The sequence below is a fragment of the Diuraphis noxia genome, unplaced genomic scaffold (assembly GCF_037042655.1).
Source record: "Diuraphis noxia isolate RWA-SAM2 unplaced genomic scaffold, SU_Dnox_SAM2 contig0005, whole genome shotgun sequence".
NCBI classification, from domain to species: Eukaryota; Metazoa; Arthropoda; class Insecta; order Hemiptera; family Aphididae; genus Diuraphis; species Diuraphis noxia.
In genome coordinates, this window is record NW_028301715.1 from 18,225,993 (window position 1) to 18,251,474 (window position 25,482).

The 25,482-nt window shown below is 27.9% G+C and overlaps 2 protein-coding genes across 3 annotated transcripts in view; one reads left to right on the forward strand and one right to left on the reverse strand.

Annotated features, from left to right (window-relative positions):
* Window positions 1–25,482, forward strand: part of LOC107162947 (somatostatin receptor type 5-like) — a 220,315-nt gene that overhangs the window by 53,193 nt on the left and 141,640 nt on the right. The window lies entirely within an intron of this gene.
* LOC107172665 (ATP synthase subunit s, mitochondrial-like) lies at window positions 16,241–17,080 on the reverse strand. Its single transcript, XM_089229490.1, has 4 exons — window positions 16,983–17,080; window positions 16,664–16,884; window positions 16,417–16,579; window positions 16,241–16,349 (listed from the first exon to the last, which is right to left on the reverse strand). Exons 1-4 carry the CDS (start codon window positions 17,078–17,080, stop codon window positions 16,241–16,243), a joined length of 591 nt encoding a protein of 196 aa, XP_089085616.1.

Genomic DNA, 25,482 nt, shown 5'->3' on the forward strand with positions numbered 1-25,482 from the left:
TTTTTATGTTATTTGGTAAATTGTTTTCTTGCATTTTCATATTTGAGACAATCTATTAAAATAATCGTTCAAATATGTTTGATTTATAATAATTTATTAATGTAATGTATTCATTATCGAAATAATCTTTCCAAAACAATGATTCACAGCATCTGATAAAAAGATTTTTCTATAATATCGATTTAAAAACATAACGTTTTAACTAGAAATTTTCCACCTCGGATATTTTATTAATATTACATAGCCTATAGATTTTCGACATGATTACCGTCGTCAAAAAATAAAATACCGAATTGGACACGATGTCGTGCAGTAAATCTCATTGGCATACGATAATTGCTGGCAAAAGTCAGATGCATGTATACCATATAGTTTTTTTCCTTTGCCTCTCCCAGAATTTACGACTTCTCAAAAATTTTGAATAGATCGGGTACACACTGTTACAGTACAATCTGCTGGTACGTTTTATGATTCAGTTTTCGTGAAAACTATTTAAGGGGGTCCAATGAATTAAGTCGTATCGTTGATATTAAAAGTAAAGAAAAAATAATCGACTACAACAGAGATCGACGTGCTAGACGACATACTCGTAGATTTGGGTGGATGCACTTATTCCTGAAAAATGGCTCGAACGAATTTTCACTAAAAAATATTTTGAATAGGTAAAGTGCGTTTGAACGTTGAATTACAACCGAGATATTATACACAATTCCATTTTCCATTTAGAAAGACTGCGAATAATAAAAATTGATCTTGGTAGTATATTTCTTATAAAAAAATTAATAAATAAAGGAATGTCTATTCGTTTATAGCAATAACACTTAATAAAAGTATTTAGTAACATATATATTCGGACCCAATATCTACACCAATAGTATAAAGTATACATTTTTATAAATAAATGTGCAAATACATTAGAGAACGACTTTTGGACATTAATATCAAAGATTTTATAGTATGCTGTAAATCAAATCAAAAATTGTCTAAATACTGTAACAAAGAACTAAAATCTTCTCATGTTCTTATATTATACAGTTAACTAAGAAATCCGAGATTCAATTGTCAGAAATAATACGATTATAAACTGTCTGAATCCACGGAAACGTCGCCTTATGCTAAGAGCCTTAATTATGTCAAATCGAATTAGTTAAAAAGGAAACAAGAATTAAATTTTTGTTGACACTTGCTGTTATTCGGTTCTTTCCCAAATTTTCGGATTTAACTTTCTGATATAAATATAATAAACTTATAGTGAACTGTTCTATTTTTCTCGACCATACTTAACTGTAGGTAGATACTTTGTAAAGTAATAATACACCTGAATAATTAGTAAATACTAAATTGTGCAATATATTATTTGGTAAGCATCTACAATCTACGTATTCTATATTTCTATATAAAACACATGTACAATTATTGGTTAGTTACCTAATTTATATTATAAAATTGTTATTATTTTTTAAACCATTTACTTTATAAATTATCTGCTTTGACTAGATAATAAAACATTTTTGCTTGTATAAAAACAACATATTCCGACGGTGATGTACTGATCATAAAATAATTCTGGTGAAATATAAGTCATAATATAATAATTTAATTGCATAATTGGCTACAATACATTAGTAATTATGTGTCTAATTTATATTTACATTTTGATATTTCATTACATATTACGTTAATAAATAAATAATGAATAATAATATAAATAGATATTGATCAATTTATATTCAATATAACTATTTAGCTTTTTAAAATTGTAATACATACTACCTATATAGCACTGCAGCTTAATATATATTTGATTTATTAAATCTAATGGCATTTTAAAATTTTTTAATTTTATAGTCGATATAAATAACTTTCAAAATTAATTTCAAATAATTGTTTTTGTTGTACCTATATGTGATATAAACTCGTATATTATACTGTCTGAATTTACGTTAATCTACTTACAGGTTACAATCTTAATTTCCTTTAAAAATTTAATAACCTATAAATGAATCAACATTTCAAATCATTAATTTATTAGATCTAAAACGATAATTTTTTTTTCAATAATGAATTTTAAGTATTTTACCCTCATATGAATTAATAAAATTGATAGTATATACTCGTAAATAAAAGTATATTCTATCAAACTTCATAATTTAAAATACATTTTTTTAAATTAAAAAGACAAATATTTTCAGTTAATTCATTCTGAAATTAAACGATAATCAGAAATATAAAACAGTATATAGGTAATTAACTTTACTTCAAACATGCCAATATACTATAATAACGAATAAGTTTGCTAAATATTTTTCATAAATGGTTCCTATTATTTATATGTGCTTGTATAGGACAATATATTAATATCAAAAAAAAAAAAAAAAACCGTGTTACCAATATTGATTTCAAAGTTGTGTAATATAATATTCTAAATTAAGGGGATTGGAAGCGGTGATTTTCTGTCTTTGTCTAACACACGTGAAACATATAATACGCCTGATAAAAATTAAAGTACTTCTAGTTGCTCGATTTAAAATAAGTAAAGATTTTTGAATTGGTATATAAGTTTACTTCGTATCGGTCGAAGCATATTTTTTTGTATATTTGATAAAAAAAAATGGACAAATTTATAAAATTTAAAATATTTATTCTTATCAAAATATTGCTACAATTGAAAACGTGCTTCGACCGATGCAAAGTAAACTTGTATATCAATTAACATATCTTTGCATATTTAAAATCGAACAACTAGAAGTACCTTAATTTTTGTGAGGCGTATTGTATGTCCCACGTGTGTTAGACAAAGACAGAAAATCACCGCTTCCAATCCCCTTAAATGAATAATCAATTTTTGAAAACGGCGTTTTGTTTAGGCAATTCAAATACACATAAATATTAACAAGTGGTTGCGTGTTTTTTGTAGTTAATATTAATTCAATAATATATCATATCATTATATTGTTTCAAACGTTCCAATCAACATTCCATACAATTTTACTTGAAGGCAAAAAATAATTCTATTTATCCTATAATATTAGATAAAAAAATTTAAAAGTGTATTTTTAACTTTAAAAATGTTTCATAATTAAGTGAATTATAAATATATTATATATATTTTAAATACTATTTAAACAGTTATTTTTTTTTTTATTATTATTAATTATAAAGTTTTCCTGACAAAATCATCTAAACTTAGTTATATAAAGTACAATTTTTTTTTTTTTTTTGGCTATTTATAAAAAAGGTATTAACATAATATAATGTAATAATTAACTAGGTTGAAGATAAGCTACTTTAGGACATCATGGTGACGACCACGTTTTAGTCTTCGATTGATGGGGCTGACATTTAACCTGTAATGCTGTGGACCGCTTGCTTTGCGTAGATGACAGAAGAATCTTGCCGATAGGTCCTTAATGTAGTTCTTAATAGTTGATAAATTGAAGTCGGTGTGCAGGGCATCGTTTCGCACAAACCAAGGGGCATTTGAAATCACACGGAGGACTTTGGATTGTAAAACTTGGATTTTATTTATGTGGGTAGGTGCACATTGACCCCAGACAGGGACAGCGTATAGTAATAGAGGACGAATGATTTGTTTGTATAAGTAGTAATGAGCACTTCCAGCTCAGTGATGTTTGCCGATTTATTAATGGGTATAAAATTTTTAAACGTTAGTATCCTTGTTGCACTTTAGAGGATATATGTGGGTTCCAGGTAAGTTTTTTGTCTAGAATGACTCCAAGATATTTAATGTTTTGTGACCATGGTATATTGTGTCCGTTGATTTTTAATGAATTATAATTAGTGGGTCTACGAAGTGAGAAAATAACTGCTGTGCTTTTGGTCGGATTGAGAACGATTTTCCATTTTTGCGCCCAAATTTGTATTACATCAAGATGAGTTTGGATATTTACTATTACATTTCCGATTTTATCGGAACTAGAATAAATGACACTATTGTCCGAATATAAGGCTAGTGTTCTTCCGTGTTCGTTGTTGTAGGAAAATTTGATATGTAAAAGTTAAAAATTATTGGAGATATTTTTGAGCCTTGTGGTACTCCTGCAATAATTTGTTTGACGTCTGAGTTTGTGCCATCTATTTGAACGGTGAAACTACGAGAGTGGAGAAAAGATTTGATGATGTTGAAGATTACAGTGGGTGTGTTAAGACATTTAAACAATTATGAAAATCAACCTTAATATTATTAGTTAACTCGATCATTTCAATTTAATTTACTCTGATGCAAATCATCAGTTGATTATTAATTACTTCGTCAATATTTATTTTTAGTTTAAGTAAACTATTTACTACATAACCTAATATTACAGTAAAGCAGTAACGAATCTTGTAATTTAAATTTGTTATGAAATTATAGTTAATAGAATTAGGCTAAATCTGATAATGAATATTTAAAAAAAAAATAACGATCGAAATGCCTAATATCATATTATCGTTTCGTTAATTGTATGTTAAAAAACTTAGATATACCTACATATTTAACTACAGCACGTAAAATATACATTGAGTTGAGATTTTATATAAAACGTAACATAATAATAATGATAATATAATACTACTTAAATTGATTTAATTTTAAAGGGGGATTAAATAAATTATTCATTGTTTCGTTAGTACATCCCTGATGCTTTGATTTGTTATTACATTTTCGTAATCGATATAAATACATACTGTACAACTGATACTTTTGATATTTTATGCGTGTTTAATTTTGTTTGTTGTATATATATCATTATATTTTCTAATAATATGACATAACGTAGTATCAATACAGCATATTCATATTGCTTTTGTTCAAAATAAATAACAAATCTCCACGGTCGTCTCAAAGTCATTATTATATATTGGAAACAAAACGTCGTACAGAAGCCGAAAATGCTATCATAATGCATAGTCGATTCGTTTCGTCCTCTGCAGTATATATTATACCATTATATTCAGTTTAGTATAATACGCCCTTAGGTTATACGCATTAAGTCCTATACTGCATAAGGCGCTTACTCTTGGCCGGGAGTAAATTTAATTTCCCTTTAAATTCCTTTGAGGTCTTTCGAAAAAAATAACTATTCGTAAGGAAGGCTTTATGTCACATGCAGCAATGACCACTTTAAGCATTAATATAATAACTTCAATATTATATTATGTAGTTTTGCGATTTGTATTTTTATGAATAAATTAATGTGAAAAAATATGAATTGTATTGATAACAAAAACAGCATGATAAATATTAATCTAAAATTAAACAATTGAATCGAAATAATTTTTTAGTGAACATTAAGTTTTATTCAATTCTATAAGCTAAGCAATGATAAAATACTTAGTACATTTTCATTATTATTAAATTATATACCATTATAGACGAATTTTTAATATTTAATCATTGATAACCAAACAAACAATTCAATAGATTTTAAATTTTATGGTTATATACTCTTTCACATGATTTTTTTTTTAAATATATAACCTATAAAGCAATTTTCAAATGTCGTATTTAATATTTAATCAGTATTAATTTAACTAAACCAAACTTAATCATATCAAGATAAGGATTTATGCAAAAGTAATCAGTGTCGAAAATGGCTGACATATATATATATGCATAACTCCACATTATATTTCTATATATAAGGATATTTATTGTTTGTTCATATTGTATATATTGCATATACATTAAACACACATATAGTAACACTTCAAAATACATGACATGCCTCTAAGGCTTTAAAGTTAACGTAATATTATCGAATTTGTTAACGGGCGAAGTAATAAAAGCATTTTCGAAGCTTTTAATATGAATATGCAAATTTGGATGTAAAATCCTGAATTCCTATCATAAACGTTTGCCCGAAATCGTTTTTAATATCACAACGCGAAATTGATAAAAACTGTTTTCGCTTTACACCTACAGGATAGTTGTGAGTTTTCACTATTTCTAGTGAATAATAATTATGATGGCGGTGCATATAATAATAATACGATAGAAAGTTGTAAAATTTTCGCCACAATCTTATGCTGTCTTTAACGACGAAAACCTGCACGTTTTTTTTTTTTTACTATTTCGCTTTTGATAGTAGAAGAAGATCCCGGTGTCGTTTTATGTGAACATTTTAACATGCCAGTCGTAAACACACTGGATATTTTTATTTCGACCGGTTCACACCCCATTACATACAATTCACGTATCCGTAGTTTTTTTAATATCATATAACATGAAGATTACTCTGAGTTCGTACTTTTGTACCTTCACCAGTGATTGAAAGACGGCGATTAAAAGTTTCTTCCAGAAGTATTCCATTAAATAGAAAAAAAAAAAACTGAACACTTTAATTTAACCAAATCCTCGTCGTCATTTGATATAATTTTTTTTCATGATTGGTATAGGTGTACATAAATTACATACTATTTTGTTATTTTAATTTATTTGTAGAGCGAGAACGCGTAATTTAACAAATGAAATATTCAGAAATGTACATCATAATTTTTCCATGTGGCATAATAATAAAATATGCCTATTTTAATTAGGAAGTGTCAACCATTAGATAATTACGATAATTATTTAACGACTTTTGAATGATACCATTTATTTTTTCTCCATAATGACAATTCGTGAACTAGCATTTAAACTTTACAAACAATTTTAGAAAAAATACTAGGTACTCGTCTTTTGTGTCATTTTATTGGATATATTTCTAATTATGTCACTTTATATATTTATTAATATCAGACCAACATTTCAATGAACGATTTGTTCATAAAATGGAAAAAAATCGTTTTGTATTTTTTTTACCCCTTATTTTATTATTATCACTATTATTTTGTAAATTTATTTACCTATTTAATCTCATTGTCGTCATTGTCATCATATCAATAATTATAAAATACGAAATTTCGAGTATTATAATGAGTGTGATAATAATCTGTTTGCAATAAAAAGAAATCTAATCGTCAATCACTTTCTTAAGTTATTCTATTGGATAACGTTAACGACGTATGGTTATTTTCTCTTCGACATCCTGGCTCTGTTATCTATATATTTAATGGTTATCAATTTATAAAAGCAATATAAAATGTTCTGTAGCTCATCATCGATCACAATTGTTGGACCTATAAATGCATTATCTCATCGACCAATATGTTACCCAATGTCTAGACAAACGAACCATTATTTTAAGTTGAAACTTCCATATTATTTTTATCGTACGTAATTTGAACTCGAATATCGAGCTCATAAATTAAAAGTTTATATAAAAAAATTAATCATAAAATGTGTATAGTATATAATTTTTTTTTTTTTTATTAATTCATCGAAATATGATCACTATTTAGTTTTCAAGTTAAAAATATCCAGGTGTATAAATTAGTCTATTATTAAAATAAATATGATATAACATTTTTATTTTTTTTTTTAACACTCAGAGTTCGTAAAAATAGTAAACTGTAAAACTATCTGAAAAAATACAGATATTCAGATGAACCATTACACCTTTGTAATCTTCGTATGATATTTTATTTGTGTTTCGTACATCACTATTAAACGAACCAATGATTCGTTAAATACTACACTCTACTAAATACTTTTATTTTATATTAACATTTTACTAAATTTTCTATTAAATCCATGTATTGAATTATTGACTTATTGTGTGTAGTTTTATATTCTAGTAAATAAGAAAATTTGAAATTTTAATTCTAATGAAAGTATAAAATAATATAGTAATATACTAATATTGTATAAATACTGTGAGATTTTGAATAATTTTGATTTATTAAATGCGATAGTCTCATTCAAAATAATATTATATGACCGTTTTAGCAAGGTTATTAATACGTGTTAATTATATTTTGTAATATTTGCTTCTATTTCGATTATTTATTATAAGATAATAGGCAGTTGTAAATTATTACCAGCCATGTTCATTACAGCTTATAATGAATTATTTTAACGAAAAACAACCTTTAGACAAAGTAAAAAGGTTTTTCTTTTATCAAGGATTTGGTTTTTTTTCTGTTGACAGGCATCAGAGTGCCCTTCTGTGTACTTATTAATTCTACAGTGTTGTTGGCTTTTCATTTACGCCATTATTGTACTGGGTTAACATTTGAACACCTCAACTCATGTCTCCTAAAGTTACGAGAAAAAAAAGCATCCTATAAATCGATTTTGATTGTGTTTTCCATTATACGGGTGTTTTCATATTTATCGAATTCTCAATTTATTTGTATACTTACATGTAAATCAGTAAATTTTTTAAATGAAACCCCTATGTCCCAGTATGGATAATATTTGATACCAAACTGCAGGGCACCATAAAATCAGTTATAAGCTGGGCCTAGATGGCGAACATGGTTCCGATCATAAATAATATTTGTTTCTCCGTCGCTGGCACTTTGCCATGACCGTCACTGTTTTGTTTATAAACTGCTTCAGGCATTGAATAAAGGATAAAACGCAGATAGAAATAGGAATTTTTTACGACTAAAAAGGGATAGGTGTTAAAATCAACACATCCACCACATGAACCTGAAATATATCATTTACGAATGATGAGAAATATTCTTGTTCAGTATTTTTTACATTCTAAATTTTGATTTTACATCTTGGCTGTAAACTTTCCTATGGTAGTTCAAATACTAAAACTCAAGTAATACATGATAAATTTTTATATTAAAAACATGATAGAGTCAAGGATCGTATTCAATTTAGTCCAGGTAATAAACAAATTATAGATTTTAAATTATATAATGATTATATTAAACAATTTTAAGATGCTTCTAACTTTGTTTAAAATAAAAATTTAAAAAAAATTCCTACATAAAAACATAGGAATACATAAAATTTTAAATTATTACATAAATTTCTCCACTAAAAATCTTAGTTTTTACCTTTGAAAAAATATTATTTAAGTTTGGCTTTAAGTTAAACTAAGCATCTGTATATAATAATGTTTTTTTGTTGACATTACGAAAATAAGTTATATTCAGTTGAGTTATTAATATTTATGAATGATAAATAAATATGTCAATATTATTTTATTAAAACATTTTAAATTAAGATTACCGAGAAACGAATAATTTCTTATTTTGGAATTTATTAGGTTAAGATAGTCTTAGCAAATTAACATTATTATCAAGTATCAACAGACAACACTACTTAGCATTCTATTATAGTAATGTCATAAAACGACAAAGGAATTAAAAGCTTTTTTAGGAAATTAATCATCAGTTCTCCAGCAGTTGCTACCGTTATACGTTATACTAATTTGTTAAATTTAATAAACAAGGAAATTCGTAAACACCAATTAATCAAATAATTTCCATCATTTAATGTTCATTGCACATTTAAATTTACTAATTTTCTTTAAATATGAATAGGTACCTGGTATGTTACCCATATCTATTATTTATTTATTTTTTATTTAAGCCATCAACAACAAGGTTATTAGCCGGCGAATATCTATTATTTATCATATCTTTATCATCCAAATTATCATTTGATTTATCGGTTTCAAATTTTGGTTTATTATAGATATTCATTAAGTTCCATAAATATTTAGTCGAAAATTCAAATTTTGGATAAACAGGATATTTCATTTAAATTTAAATAAATTATATTATAAAAATAAATAAGTATAATATAGGTTAGTTAATATATTATATACATTATACAATACATATATATTTTAAATATTACGTTTTGGTTAAAATTCTTATTATCTGTATACTTTTAATATCAATAATTATATCAATCCATTTACAACCTTCTATCAAATATTTTTCGAAAATGGTTGTATAAAATTTAAAAATAAAACATTCTCATAATTTCTATTGGTTTTATAGTGTGCGGAATACCAGTAATAATTAAAACCAAATCGTCAAATTATAAACAGCAAATACGATACGAATTTTGTTTAAAAATGTTCCTTCTATAAATAAAAGTAAATTAACAGCTGTAACTATTCACAAATTTAAATTATTTTCACTTCCTTCCTTTCTCGTGACTCGTGGTCTATTAAAATAAGGGGGAAATTCAATGTGACATTTGTCCCTCGGGAATTTTTTTTTTTTAGAAGCGTAAATAATAAAACAAAAATGCTATAGGTATTCCCTCTAATCATTAATTTTAAAATTGTATTATGGTTTAATTTTCTTTTAGGTGATAATAATAAACACCATTCTCAATTATATTAAAATCCACCCTGATGTGGTAATTTTATTGTTTTAAATATAAAATTATGAATTATTATATTTATGTGAAACAACTAGCTCGTATATAATATTATTATGTAAATTCATAAAACTAATATATGTTCGCTTTAGTTCATCGTTCACTCTTGCTTGCTAAAAAGTGAAATGCAAATCTATGGCTTTGATGAATGATACATTTTTGACGTTGTGAAGTTGTCCCCTTCTCTTCGATTTTAAAATTATTGTTTATAATTGTAAATTAAATCTCCGAATTTATAAATGTCCCCTTCTTTATTAAGTAAAAAGAAAAGTTAGGGTTACATGCTGCCATCAAACTGCCAGTATATTTGCTGTCCAAATATTCCAAATGACTGTACAAGTGGACTTTTTCAGTCACAGGTGTGTTGTGATACAATTAAAGTAACCTTAATTGCTTTTCGTTTATTCTGTTAATTGTATAGATACCATCGTTATTATAACATTCATATTTTTAATTTATTATCATTCTAGTTTAACATCTACTAACTTTAATTATTTTAGTTATATTTAGTCTGTAATATGAAAACAAAATATAGAAATTAAAAAAAAAAATACATTTTTCATTTTAATCTTATTATAGTGATAGAAAAATCACTTGTTTTGTAAATTTAAAAGGGACACCTACTACTGAAAAAATTTAGAAGTTTTTTATAATAGAGAGATAAAAACATAAAACATTTACAGAAACTTTTATTCATCATGTGACTTTAAATCAACATAATACGATTATATAAAAGTAATTTTCCCAGTTTTTTTTCCATAAAACCCACAATAATGAGATTCTTTGGCGTACCTATGTAAAGTATATTATGCAATATGTACAATTACATCTATTCATACAAAATACGTGGTACCATGGTATACGAGAACCTATGCAACACTATACTGTAAAAATGTGATTATTTTTTTTTAGTTCGGCTCAGAAACAAAACTCGTGATTACTTATGAAGCAATTTTTAAATCGCGTTTATTTAAAATATAGTTTGTTTCATTGTTTTGTGTACGTATAAAAAGTTATTTTAAAAATAAAATATGCGCTCGCTGTACGCATAATATCAAGCCACTGTGTTTTTCCTAACTATAGGAAACAGTATGATATTACGTGACTAGTATTATATAGAACTCTGGATAATAAACTGTAAACCCAAATTATTGGGTTCAATCTCTCAATTATTTTGAACGCCTAAGTCTTAAGTCGATACATTTACAATATATATATAAATTATGATAAACTACCATAATGTGTCATAACCATCGAAATAAAGTCATTCAATATATTTTTGAACTCATAATAATGTATACTCGTACTGCAAGGTTTAAGAATTGACCATCTAACACTTTGCGACCTTCGATCAAATCGTTTTTGGGCTGTACGCCGCGTCTGCAGTAACCCGCTAGTTAGTATAGTTGCTGCTAGTGTTTTCATCAGTTGATGTATGAATCGTAAACAATTTGAAAGTAATCTATTTTTCGGAGAAGCCCCGGGATAAAAAAAAAAGCTGTCAAAAAAAAAAATAATCATAAAATGAACTTTGCCTACGCGCATAGTATATTATTATTTATATTTTTTTTTTATCAAATAATGCATTACATTATATTTTATACTATCACATACAATTTATAAAATACATCTGAAGTATCGATACCGTAATAATATTCTATTTTTTTTTTCGCACTTTGCTATGAATCGGACCGATGACTATGTAAGTCGCAATCAACTGTGTGACCACTATGCCACTTCAGCCCCTAAATTTAATAGTATACAAGATAAAGTTTGTGTGCGAATATTGTTCGTTGTCATTGAAGATTCATAGAAGTACGTCATTTTATCAACCAAGGTCTTGAGAATCTAAATTGTGTTTGGGTACAGTATTTTCTTTTACTGGATTTTGTAGAAAGTTTAGAGTTTCATATTATGCAATTTTTTAAAGTTTTAGTAATCGGATTTTCAAAATAATATAAAAGCCAATAGGATAGGTAATATACCTAATAATAAATCATTAATTTTGAATGTTGATGTTTTAATTGTACAATATACCAGGTTTAGGGTTTTTCAGAAATCAAACATATTGTGAAATATTTTCCAAGTATTTTTAATAATTACTTACGTAGCTTTATACAATGTACACACATGACTATGCGATGCAACTAACGATATTTTTATCGACATCCTAATATTATATACTTATAGCCTTTCAAAAATAACCGTAATAAATTCGGACACGTCAAACTGTTTGGTCGTTAAAAAACCAATCCAATACGCTAGTAATAATAAATTTATTTACTCAGAATATTTGAACATTATAGGAGTATTATATTATATATTATTAAATTTCATTAAATATTTGCTATAAACTCTGGTGCGTTAAAGAAGTAATGAAAATTAATACATACATATATAAATATATAATATAATAATATACTAGGCAAATAACGATAGGGGAATAAAATGTTGATAACATAATTTGCTACTCTAATACTCACAAATATTAAGATAATGTTTATGGTTCAGAACGGAAAATACGACCTGTAAACATTGCAGATAAAACGGGCCTATATTTATGGAGGTGAATGGCTCTTTACAATCATATTTAACGACGCGTACGTGAATGTGCATTGTACACCTACTTATCTATAACGTTAGATCATTTTCAGATATATTTATTTACTTAAATTTCTATCAACCTTTTTTAAGAAAAATGACTTTATTCTATATAATCTACAACGATATAAAAACGATGTGCTCTATGCCTGTACACATATTTATAATCAAATAAATAGTGCATATATATTATATGTATAATATTCTAAAAAATCTTTATTTTTATAAATACCTCCGAATAACGGAAGCCTCGCAATACGTGACAATTTTTCCTCGTACCGCTGGTATAATAGATGTAATCTTACCTCTCGGCGACGGAAACATTTGACTAATGGAATTTTTTTTTTCATTCTTATAATACGTTCTGATATCCGTAGGCCTCTACATACACATCTAGTATTTGTGTGAAAGGTATTTCGAAGTTTCACGCCTTTTTAACAATATAAAAGTAACAGTAGGTATCTACAGTATATTGTTATATATTCTCACAGTTTGTAGCGTTATATATTTCACAAGAATGACCCTAATAACGTCACACGATTGTAAGCATTTTTTTTTTTTTTACTTTCCTGCTTACTATTGCGGTTAATGTAGTAGGTAAACCTTTTCCATAGATATACGAATAATCTATACGTAAAACGTTACTCCACCAAACATAATGTGCGATTTCATCATCTCCAATTTATTCCATTTCTATATTATGTCAATATTATTTACATTTCATTGTCGAATTTACATTATAATATTGTTTTATACATTTGTATTATTCAAATTTGAATATTAGGTATATCGCACGGTTTATTATGAATCTAAAATATGTAAATTTATAAATTAAACAATTTCGTTTTATACGATTGATTTTGTATTTGTCCCCTAGAATGTGCAAACAAATACGATGGATGACTATTCGATTTTAATTAGCTAGTTATATAGGCTGCATAATATTTGCATATTGTGCATGCACGTCGTTGACATTTAATAATTAAGCCTGACTAGTGCAATTTATTATTACCCCTCTCGTTCGTTAGTGGTGCCGTCTATCAATAATCCAGCAAACTCAACCTTCCCTTTACAATTCCTTCCGAACGAACTTTATAAAATACTAAGGCACTGAACGGGAACCATGAAATGGATACTCTGACACTTAATTAAACACCTTTATTTGAGAGGCTTTAATTTCAAAAAAAAAATGACTTCTGCAGTCGTCAGTCAGATATTCGTATAACAAAGGAATCGCTATAATATCATCCAATGATATATAATCTGGTACTATATTTTATAATATTATAATTGATCTATTAATATAAATTATTATAGTTGATCATTTATGTCGGTAAAACAAACGATACCTATATAATAGAGTCATGTCATGAGAGTTATATCGGGTTTTAGTTTTGTTTATAAGATGCAAAAAATATATGCTTGTATTTTTCTTTCGATAAATACATTCTAAGGCAATCGATTCCGGCTTAATCTTAAGTTTCATCGCTCTGAAGTCATTTTAAATGAAATGATATATCTAAAATGTATTTAAATCATTAATAATAATACAACACATTTGTGCACCCTGAAGTCTAGATTAAGAGACACCAATGACTACAATTTTGCGCACACTTATTAGCTTATAGGTATCATAAACATTTACTGTATAATTATACTAATAGCTTAAAATATACTAATGAAAAAAAGTATCTACACATACAGGTTGATTCACGAGGCGTAAAACACTCATTATTTATAAAAACTATTTAATTTTTTCAAAATTTTAGATCTACGCTATTCTAAAACTATATACATTTTTAATATTTTTCACTCTTATATTTTTTAGGTAAACCACTATCAACTTTTGATTTTTAAATGGCAACCTATATTAAAAATATCATAAATTAATGAGGCTATTTTTAAAAATAAATGTTCACGTTTAAATTTTCATTTTTCATTAATCCGTTGACGAGATATAGTCTCCCAAAGTTGGGTGGTTTTGGGGTGGTGTTTACTGAACCACTCCATTACAAAATAAAAATTATAGGTTCCAAAGGAATGTATATACCTAGGAATTTAAATTATGCAGTTCTTAGGTGTATCATAATGAGAGAACAAATATGTTTTAAGACATTAATAGAATTTAATTATTCAATAGGATATTTTTGTAGGATTCCATTTTTCAATAATCTTAATTGATTTTTTTTTTTTTGATCAAAATACATCGAAAACTAGGCCATTAGTGAAAGAACATTTTTTTTTTTTGGTTACATTTTTAGATTTTTAATATTTAAGTATTTAAATTTTCTTCATTAAATTAAATTGTAAAATTCTGTTTTTTTTTTTAAGAATTAATTGATTTTATTGACACGTATAATTATACGTTTATTCATTTTAACAGGATGTATTAGTTAAATAAGTGATCTAAACAAATGTAGTCATATATATTGTTGTTATATGCAGTTCAACATGTTCATAAAATAAAAACTGTAGTAATTAAAAAAATTGATTGATTATATATGTACATGCACTAAGTAAACATATTTAATTGTATGTTTCTACAAGTGGTAAAATAAATAAAATAATTTTTACAATTTGTTTTTATTTTTAATATCACACACTAATAATCATAATAACTTGTAATCTAAATAGTTTAACACGCTCAATTATCAGGTATATATGATACTTAATTAAAAACAGTCAAGATTGGTTATATTATTTATTTAAATAAACTGTGGTAGTTTTATTTTTAAATATGCGCTTATTCGATTGAAAAGTTTTGATAGTAATATTATGTTGTATTGAGTACAGATAAAATGGCTGACGAACATTTTTACAACTTTTCTATCTAACTTTGCTCCATTTAAAAAAAAAAAACTTATCAGTGACATGTTAGAGCTAATATATCCAACCGAATATAAAGAAAGGTAGGTAATATTGTACTAATTTGTAATTTCTCCGTCCAATTTGTATCTGCTAGTTTAACTAGACCTAACTATGTACTGAAAAGTTGATGAATTACAAAAAATTATAAAAAATGACGCCTAAATTAGATAGAAAAATTGTAAAGAATTCATCGGACTTTACGGTTGTTTATGTACATAATATGACCTATAATGTCACCTCTAAGCTCTAACAGTTGCTAATTCAACTAATTGCACCCAACTTGGCATTTTCTGAATAGTTCATGAAAAACAGTGCACATACCAGATGAAAATGTTAAAGAAGATATGTCAGCCAATATGAATGTTTGTCCAAAATCATATCAATCCACATTAAACTGTTCCTAATAATAGAGCAAGTTTATGCTGGAAAATAAGCTTCAATCTCAAATATGAGTAAATGTTATCCTATATAATGGTCATAATATATTACTAATATTATTGTGTATATATAGGTATAATTTTATTACAATCATTTGTATTCTATGTTGCATTCTGGTAACTTTGTCTTCAGAAGGCTGATCGTTTTTTCAGGTTTACTTAAAAATGTTATATTTTTCAATTCCAAGTATTTTAATGCTCTGTAAATTCAAATTATTTACTAATTTACATTTTCAACTTTATCAAATAGACTAATCTTATCCCTACTGAAGATGTTCTAGTGACATTATTCCTTTGTCAGAAACATTTACACAGTTAATAATTTTCAAACTTGTCAAGTAATCTTTCATTATATTAAGTTTCATTAATGCTTTATTATTAATTGAGTTACATCCGTCAAATTCCACTTCAGAAATATGTTTACAATTTTCTGTAAAATTTACATTTTAGTAGTTATCGTTATCTTCCAAAACTGAATGTTGTTAATATTTATTACAGACATTGAGAAACTTACTAAAATAACTAAACCCTAAATGAGAGATTGATGCTTCTTTTCCTGCATAAACTTGCTGTATTTGAAACTGTTCACGGTGTACTGGTGTTGCATTGGGCAGGCAATCATAATGGTGGACATATTCTTTACAACCTTTCCATCTGACTTGGGCCCCATTTTTCATGAGCCATTCGGCGCATGCCAAGTTAGGGCCAATTTCCTTGATGCGAACATCATCCAAACTTTTTATAAAAATTATATATTTAATAATAATTAAAATAAGCTATAGTGCACTTTAATACTTAGTTCTAATTATTTATTTAAAAGTAACATCACTTGCCGGTTGAATATATCATCGATCCATTGCCATAAATAACGTCTATTAATTCCGTTTGTATTTTTTCTAAAACAATGAGATCGCAAAGTTTTGAAGATCATGATCTCATTAGCTTTATTGCACCTAAGACTTATAATTAGCAATCAGAGACAACTGACGATAAAACATTTAAAATATGTAAGCATAGCTTCGTGATTAATAATAAACAAATACAAAAACCAGAGAAACTAATTTTCCAAACAATTAAATAATGTAATTAATACATTTAATATATAATTAAAATATTCCTGACTTTGCTCGGAATCTTGAATTTAATAAATTTTTTATAGTTTTTAACTATTTTCATGAATATTGAAGATATACAAAAGGAAATGGTTTGTCTTTATAATTAAGATATGATTATATCTTATACTTCTGAAAATAATGATACTAAGTTTTTCATTATTGGTTGACTAGCAAATGTTTTTGGGTCTCTTGAACATTTTTTAAAACCAGCACTTTCAATTATTGTGAGAGTAAATAACGCAATGATGATTTTTCATGACCGAATACTTGGAAATATACCGAAAACTTGTATGGTGTGAAATTACATTTGTTTTATTTTGAATAATGGTCTAAATTGGTTGAAAATAAATTAAAATCAAATCATATTTTAAATTCTGAGCGGAGCGATTAATGTATTGATTTCACCATGATGTGTTACGCTTTTTTTTACTTAACTCTTTCTATTTCTGCAATATAACTTAAGGTACAGAGTATAGACCATGAAATCTGGAGATATAGATATCAAATACATACAACATTGAGCCTATTAATATAAATCATAGTTTAATATCTATCAATAGTTTATAAAAAAATTGCCTTATCATCATCATATCAACACTCTAAAACAGGAAACAATTTTTTGAGATAGGAAGGAATTCAAATTTTCCACTTATTACACATTTTTATATATGAACAGATTAATTCTTTTATTTTTTATTACTTAAGGTTTATTTATACTATAGTACATCAATATTTCAAAATTAATGTTAAAACCAATTTAATATTCTCTAACACATTGATTTTGATTGACAGAATTATTATCTGGAATTTACAGTAAGTACTTATCAAATAATATTGCAGTGACTTTTCCTCTCCTTTTATAATAATGTTGCTTAACAATATGATCGGTTTATATCGAAGCATAATTTGCATAAATAGTTAAAAAGTTTTAAGTCGAGATTGCTATTGGTACCTTATGGTGTTTAAGGATAATAATTATAAATAAGTACTTACATTAAAATGTTGACACAAAATTGCATTGAGATGAATAATGTATTCACACGTGTTATAGCAAATTTTGTACCTTAGGTTATCTCTAGAAATTTAATTTCGTTGCTTTTATGTATACATAACTTCACAGTGATATTTCATTACTAATTATAAATGATGCCTATCTACCTAACCCACCTATAAATTATGTAATTGCAAGAAATTATATAACTGTATGGTCTCTCCACAGTTATATAAATCGTTGCCCCTATTATATAACCCCCACATTTACATGTACATAATAATTAATAATAATATTTAGACAAATGTCATCGTTTATTCGTGGATTTAACAGTTATTAAGAACATACAATCCCATACCTAAATAATTTCTAAAAAAAGTACGTATATTTCTGTTTGACCTAATTGTATAAAAATTCACTTTGGACAAATAATTGCACTTAAAGTACGTATTGACTATCAGAAATAAATAGGGTACGGAGAAACCACAATTGAATCACATTTTCCTTTATTATTTTGTCGGATATACAAACACAATAAATTGTTGCTACTTTTCATCTTTCGTGACGTAAAAAAACAATCTTTTCAAAGAAGCCTTTCTGAGGTCCGTGGTAATGTAATATATACATATATATTTTTATTATATATATTATTACAACAGCAATTTAAATTATATGCTTTAGGTAGGTACAAATATTATGAATAAAAACGCATTTTGAATCGTTGGTTAACATTTTCATACAGTTTCCTTCGCACGTCAACTAAGTGAAAAATGTCTGTTTTATACAGGCGAGATAAAACGCATGTATATGTGTATTGTTTAAGTACTTTAAACTTTTATTCACTATTTAAAATTGGAAATTGTTCCTTGTGTGATTTGATTAAACAATAATACATTTTTAAATATTAAACTATGCCTAATACCTATTATTATATTTTTTTTACTTTATACTATTTAGCTATTGTAGATACTTACTAATTGTATTAATTGTTATGTTTTAACTAAATTATATTTATTTGAAAGGTAAGTGTAATAATTTAAGTACAATTTTTTATATATATTCGATGTTCAACGATCGAGGGACTTATTTTTTATTGTATCCGAATTGTTCCTGCGTACCCTTTTAAACGTGATTTAATGACTTTTTCTTTTGGCTCAAACAAGTCATTCACGTCCAGGTAAAAAAATTCGAATTTTCGATACCAAGTTTCTCAATATTATGTGACTCGTGAGATTCGTTACAGCGGAGAAAGACACACAAACGACCGCTGCGTCGGGGACAGGCGAGGCGGGGTTATTTTATTTTATTTTTATGGTCGCTAAATAACTTGGTCCCGCGGGACACTGACGCTATTTACTCTGAACAAGAACTACACTGGGATCTTCTCATTTGTGTACACATTCATGTAGCGAGAAGTGATCCGAAACACGACCAAGTTCACGTGACACGCTTTATCCAGCAATTGTCCTAGTTTGTTCCCTCTTTAAGCCACCGACGTTTTATTTTATCTATAAGTACTCGTATTTTTTTCTTGTATACAATATACATATATTATTATATATTTTATTCTTTGGTTAATCTTCGCTTCCTGTTAAACGATTTGTTGGTTTGTCGTGGTTCATTTGACAACGTTCCCGTTCGATTATTTCCGCTATAAAATTGTGTTATTACAACAATATTAATATTTTTATGTCTAATCGTTATAATTTTTTGAATTGTATGTATTAATGACTAAATACAAATAATTCATTGTTATAATTTATAAGAATTCTCTTCGTAGCTTAGTTTGCAGATAAGGAACCACATAATACTATTTCGGTATATGTATATAACCCTAACCTATGGTCGTTTTCAATTATTTTACAATCTTAACTATAAATTCATCGGCATTAAAACACTAGAAACAAATATAAAATGTATAGAATATTATACCTCTTCTAATTATTACCTACTACAGAGCCCAAGCTCGTTAGCCCGTGCATACTTTTAGATTTTTAGTTTCTAAATTTTTAAGGCATATATTTTTCCAGTTTTTAGTGTATAAGTGCATGATTATTTAGACATTTTTAGAGTAGAACATATGAGCCATGCTACAGAGTATAGGGGAACATTTATATTACATCATGTCGTGGTTATCCGTTAGTTTGTATTAAAGAATTATGAACAATTAAATCGTTTATATTAAATTCGTTTGAGATATCATTCTCGAGACAAACAAATATTCACAAATTATATAATATCTTAGGAAATTATACGTGAGCTCTTCGCCAGTAGCGTTAATCAAATTACATCAGGTTTATTGTTCTCGTATTACTGTATATAATGTTCTAATTATTCACCATAAAATACACTTAACAGTCGAATAATAAGTAGTTAGTTAAAATAAATATTCAACGTTTAAAATGTCTGATTTATTACTTATATTATTTATTTATAGTTAAGGAACAAAATTTAAAACCTTCTGTAAATCATTCCATTAATAGTGCTGTATTTATTGAATAATCATTTATTATACTATTTATAATATGTTAGTTTGTAGCAGACGCTCTATTACAGTTTTTTTTTTAACGAAACATTTATACGGAGGGCGGTAGGTACGCCAAAAAATTGTGTCAAGTTGAGAGCGTTACTAGACGCTAGAGTGTCAAAATGTTTCCGAAATTGACTGAAACCGATTCATGGATAAAATAACTTTATATTGGTACAACAGCCATATTAATTTAATTATTTTCTTCTGAGTTGTCATAATGAGTTTTCTGAGTTTATTATTTTATGTGGTGATAAATGGGATAACGAATTTTGAAATGGTCGCCTTATTGGACAATTATTTCAATATAGGCATGGACTTGCCTGGTCGTTGCAGGAACCCCTTATTAATTAAATTATTGTTATAATATTGTCTATGCACGTTTTTCAAATGACTACTCATTGGTTTGTTATATTATTTTTACCTATGTGTTATATGTGAAACCCGTCTATTTGTTTACATTGTCAAAAAAAATTAAATTAATTTAATTTACAACCACCGTTGACAAATGAAAAATATTGATTTGCCATGTTTATCAATCATTGTATTATCGGTATACTAGTTGTGAATATTTAGAACAAAGTCGTGGTTAAATTAGGTTTGGTGATAACATTTGTATTTGTTATAAATTACAATGTATAGCCGTATAAGTCAATCGGGTAATCCCACCGCCATCGCCATAGTTGTGCGACAAGTCTGATAATTTTAAATTCCATTTTGTGTCTTATCTTTGTTTAATAATAATAGGCATTTAATATATTAATTTCATTTGAAAATGTTATTTTTTTATTCTATTCCAATACAAACCTAATAGGTATTATATTGGTCAAATGGCTAAAAGTTTCACAACACGAATTTTTTATTTCTTGTGTTCCTGACGTCTTGTCATCTGAACGTATCGATAAGGATTAAAGTATTAAACGATGATGAAATCACATACATTTTTACGTGATTAATATGATATGGTGAATAGTTTTAAATTTTTAAATAGTGCGATAGAACAATAAGAATACGTATAACCCTTGTGTACATATAACACATGATTAATATTAACAATGATTGAATGATGATATTACAATTCCATCTAAGTAACTTTTTATTTATAATTTATGGTTGTTTTTATTTTTCAGGTAAGAATACTGTCTACGTTATATACTTAGCTACCTAGTAAGAGATATCGCCACAGGTAATTGTTTAATGACTATACCTTAAAAATACAATATATAGACATTTATTTTTAAGTTTCAATTATTTGGTAATCAAGTATTTTTCTTTCTTTTTTTTTTTTTTTATTAAGAATAAGCCCTCGGCGACATCGGCCATTGGGAACAATGAAATTACATTATTTACATCTATAGTTTACAGAATTTACATTTGAATAAGTGTACATTTTTTTTTTTGAAATTTTGTTTTGAAATTCTGCCAATGAAATGAAGTTGAAGGTGACTGCGATTGAAGAGTTGTTGTGGCCAAGTGATTCTGCCAGGCGTTCAGGAAGATTTGATTCCAATCTTGAATCGGTATAAGATAGACATTCAGTCATAATAGGTACGTTCCGCAGGTTGTGCATATCGGGGGATCGTTTTTACTCATTAAATAACTGTGAGTGATCTTGGTGTGGCCGATCCGTAGTCTTGTTAGTATAACTTCAAATTTTCTAGGAAGGTGTGTGGGATGAGGCCATGAGAAAACATCTTGTTTAATTTCGTGTAGTTTAGTGCGCGCGGAATTCCAGTTTGCCTGCCATAACTTGGTACAATGCTGGACAATTAAGAATGTTAAATCTTGTTTGGTAACGAGCTGAACTGCTGATGCTAAGGGGTTAGTAATTGCGTCTTTTGCTGCCTTATCGGCCATCTCATTTTCGATAATACCAGAATGACCCTGTATCCAGCAAAGTTGAATGGTATTTCCTTTTTCTTTCCCTTGTTGAAGCAGATTTTGACCCTGCATGTTTAACTCATTGGTGTTGTTTGAATTCTTTATATTATTTATCGCGCTGAGAGAATCTGAAAAATTGTTGCTTTTGTGATGTTTGAGTCAATTGCTAATTGAATCGCTTTGAGAATTGCGAATGATTCCGCAGTGAAAATAGAACTTATATTAGGTAGTTTGTATATGAGCTTTATGTTATTCCAGATTACTGAAGCTCCGACCCCTACTTGATTTTTTGAGGCGTCTGTATATATTTTTTCATCCGGTAAGTTATGTAATATTTGTAGATATTTCTGCTTATACGTTTGATTATTTGTGGAGTCTTTTTTTAAGTCTGATAGATTAGTGATGGCTTGATGGCTGCTATTGAGTGAATCCAGGGAGGTGTTGTTAGTTGAAGTGAAGGGATGATGTCAGAGGTCTGGAGATTGCGATGTTTCAATATTGATGATAACTTTTATAGATTAGGAGTAAAGTTTAGAGTTGATGAAGATGTTAGTTTTGCCTCGTATTTGAGGGCTATCTGAAGTCTTCTTACTTCTAGTAGAGGTATTCCTGCAAGGTTGAGTATGCTTAGGATAGGGCTAGACCGGTATGCTCCAATGGCCATTCGAAGACCCGCATTGTGTATTACGTCCAATTTTCTCATGACTTTTTTTTCTGAGTTTCCCCATATATAGGAACCGAAATCCAATTTAGACATGATTAGAGCTTTATATATTTGTATTAGTGCATTTGCTTTGAATCCCCAAGAAGTATGAGCAAGCACCTTTATTATGTTTAAGCGAGGGGCAGTGGAATCTTTTAGGTTGTTGATGTGGTGTGTCCATGTTAATCTAGTATCTAAGGTTACTTCTAAAATGTTTATAATATTTTTTTCTTTGATATGTTGTTGGTCCATGTTTATAATCGGTGATGTGTTTTTTTTTTTTTTTTTTTAATGAAAACTATGCATTGAAATTTCTATGGAGAGAAATTAAAGCCCGAAGTTTTTGACCATTCAATGAGGTTTTTGGTTGTGCTCTGAAGCATATTTCTAACTGTTTCTAAGTTGCGACTACTGCAATAAAAATTAAAATCATCAGCATATAAAGAGGCTTTAACGGGTGATTCTATGTTATTAGTGATACTGTTGGTGGCTATAAGAAAAAGTGTAGGGGATAGAAATGACCCTTGAGGTACCCCATTTAGTTGTTCGTATTCTTCTGATAAGAGATTGTTAATTTTGACTTGAAATGTTCGAGTGTCAAGAAAGTTGCAATTAAAATTATAGAGTTGTCCGATTCTAAGGATTTTGTTAAGATTCTGAGTGATGAGGGGTTTCTATGTTGAATCATACGCCTTCGATATGTTCAGGCTTACCATTCCCATGTATTGTTTGTTGAGGAAGGTGTTTTGAATTTCGATATAAATTTGTGATGAGCTGTCGTTTATGCCTTTGCCTTTTCTGAACCCGCTTTGTTCGGGGACCAAATAATTAATATTTTCCAAGTACCACGTAAGTCTCTGATTTTCTATTTTTTCCAGGAGTTTGCACATCGTATTCAGCAGTGAAATGGGTCTGTATCCTTCTGGGGAAAATTAGTTTTTATTTGGTTTATTAATCGGAATGATAATACTGTTTCTCCATGATTTAGGGAAGGCGTTGTCCCATATCCAGTTGAAAATGTTGAGTAATGTTCTTAGAGTTTTTATGGAGAAATTGTGAATGAATATAAATGGTATGTGTCGGGACCGGGGCGTTTACTTGTGCATTTTCTTAGTACGAATACGAGTTCGTCCAACTCTATTGATGAGTTTAGGTGCAGTTGTGTGATGTCCGAGGAGGGTACGTTAGAACTCCTAGGTATTGTATGATCAGTAAGATTGCGGTTGCGCAAGTCAGGGTGATAATTTGAGTTACTAGAATTTTCTTTAAAATGTTCTCCTAACTTTGAAGCGATCGTGAGTGAGTCCGTTATCAATGCGTGGTTATGTACCAAATTAATAGTGTTATGCCTTTTGCGGCCTAGAAGACAACGTATCTTGTCCCACATTAACGAAGAGTGAGTCTATTCTTGGTGCTACTCAGAGGAGAGAGCTTTATCAAGGAAAGCAGTACAGAGTCTGGTTAATCTATTTTTTATACCTTGGTTTCTGATTTTAGACTTAATAATCTCTATGTATTCAATCATTTCAAAGCTTGTTATGTTGAAATTATTAAGTACTGTATCTGGGTTGGATACGCTGATGGAGTTTTCAACTATGAATTTGAACTGTTCATAATTTATTTTTTTATTGGGAATTTCTTCGAATCTAGTTTTAGCGGGTTCGAGCAATCATCAATTTGTGTTATTAAATTTTCGACAGATTTGTTGCGTTTAATTTTTTTTGTTGCTGGTTGAGATGTTTAGGTTGATTTGGAATTAGAAGGGGTAATTTAATTTGAGGTTGTGACTTGAGGTGAAGATTTAGGCGGAGGAGAGTCGATAGTTAAACTCGAGGAATTTGAGGTGAGTGCTGGTCTTTTTTTCATGCTGGTTGTAATAGGTGCTGTTGCTGTGTTATCATCCGTTGAAACTTCCAACGCTAGTGGGGTATCAAGGATGGATGATTTACTTAAGGTACGTGGGGTGCTGAATGAATTAATGTCAAAATTTTGGTCACCAAAGATATCGCATATGGGTTCGTTTATTTTTGCTATATCATCAGTGGCATTAGGGTTGCTATGTGGTTCGTTATAAATTGGAGCTTCATGCATCTTGGTGTTATGGGCTTCAAGTGGT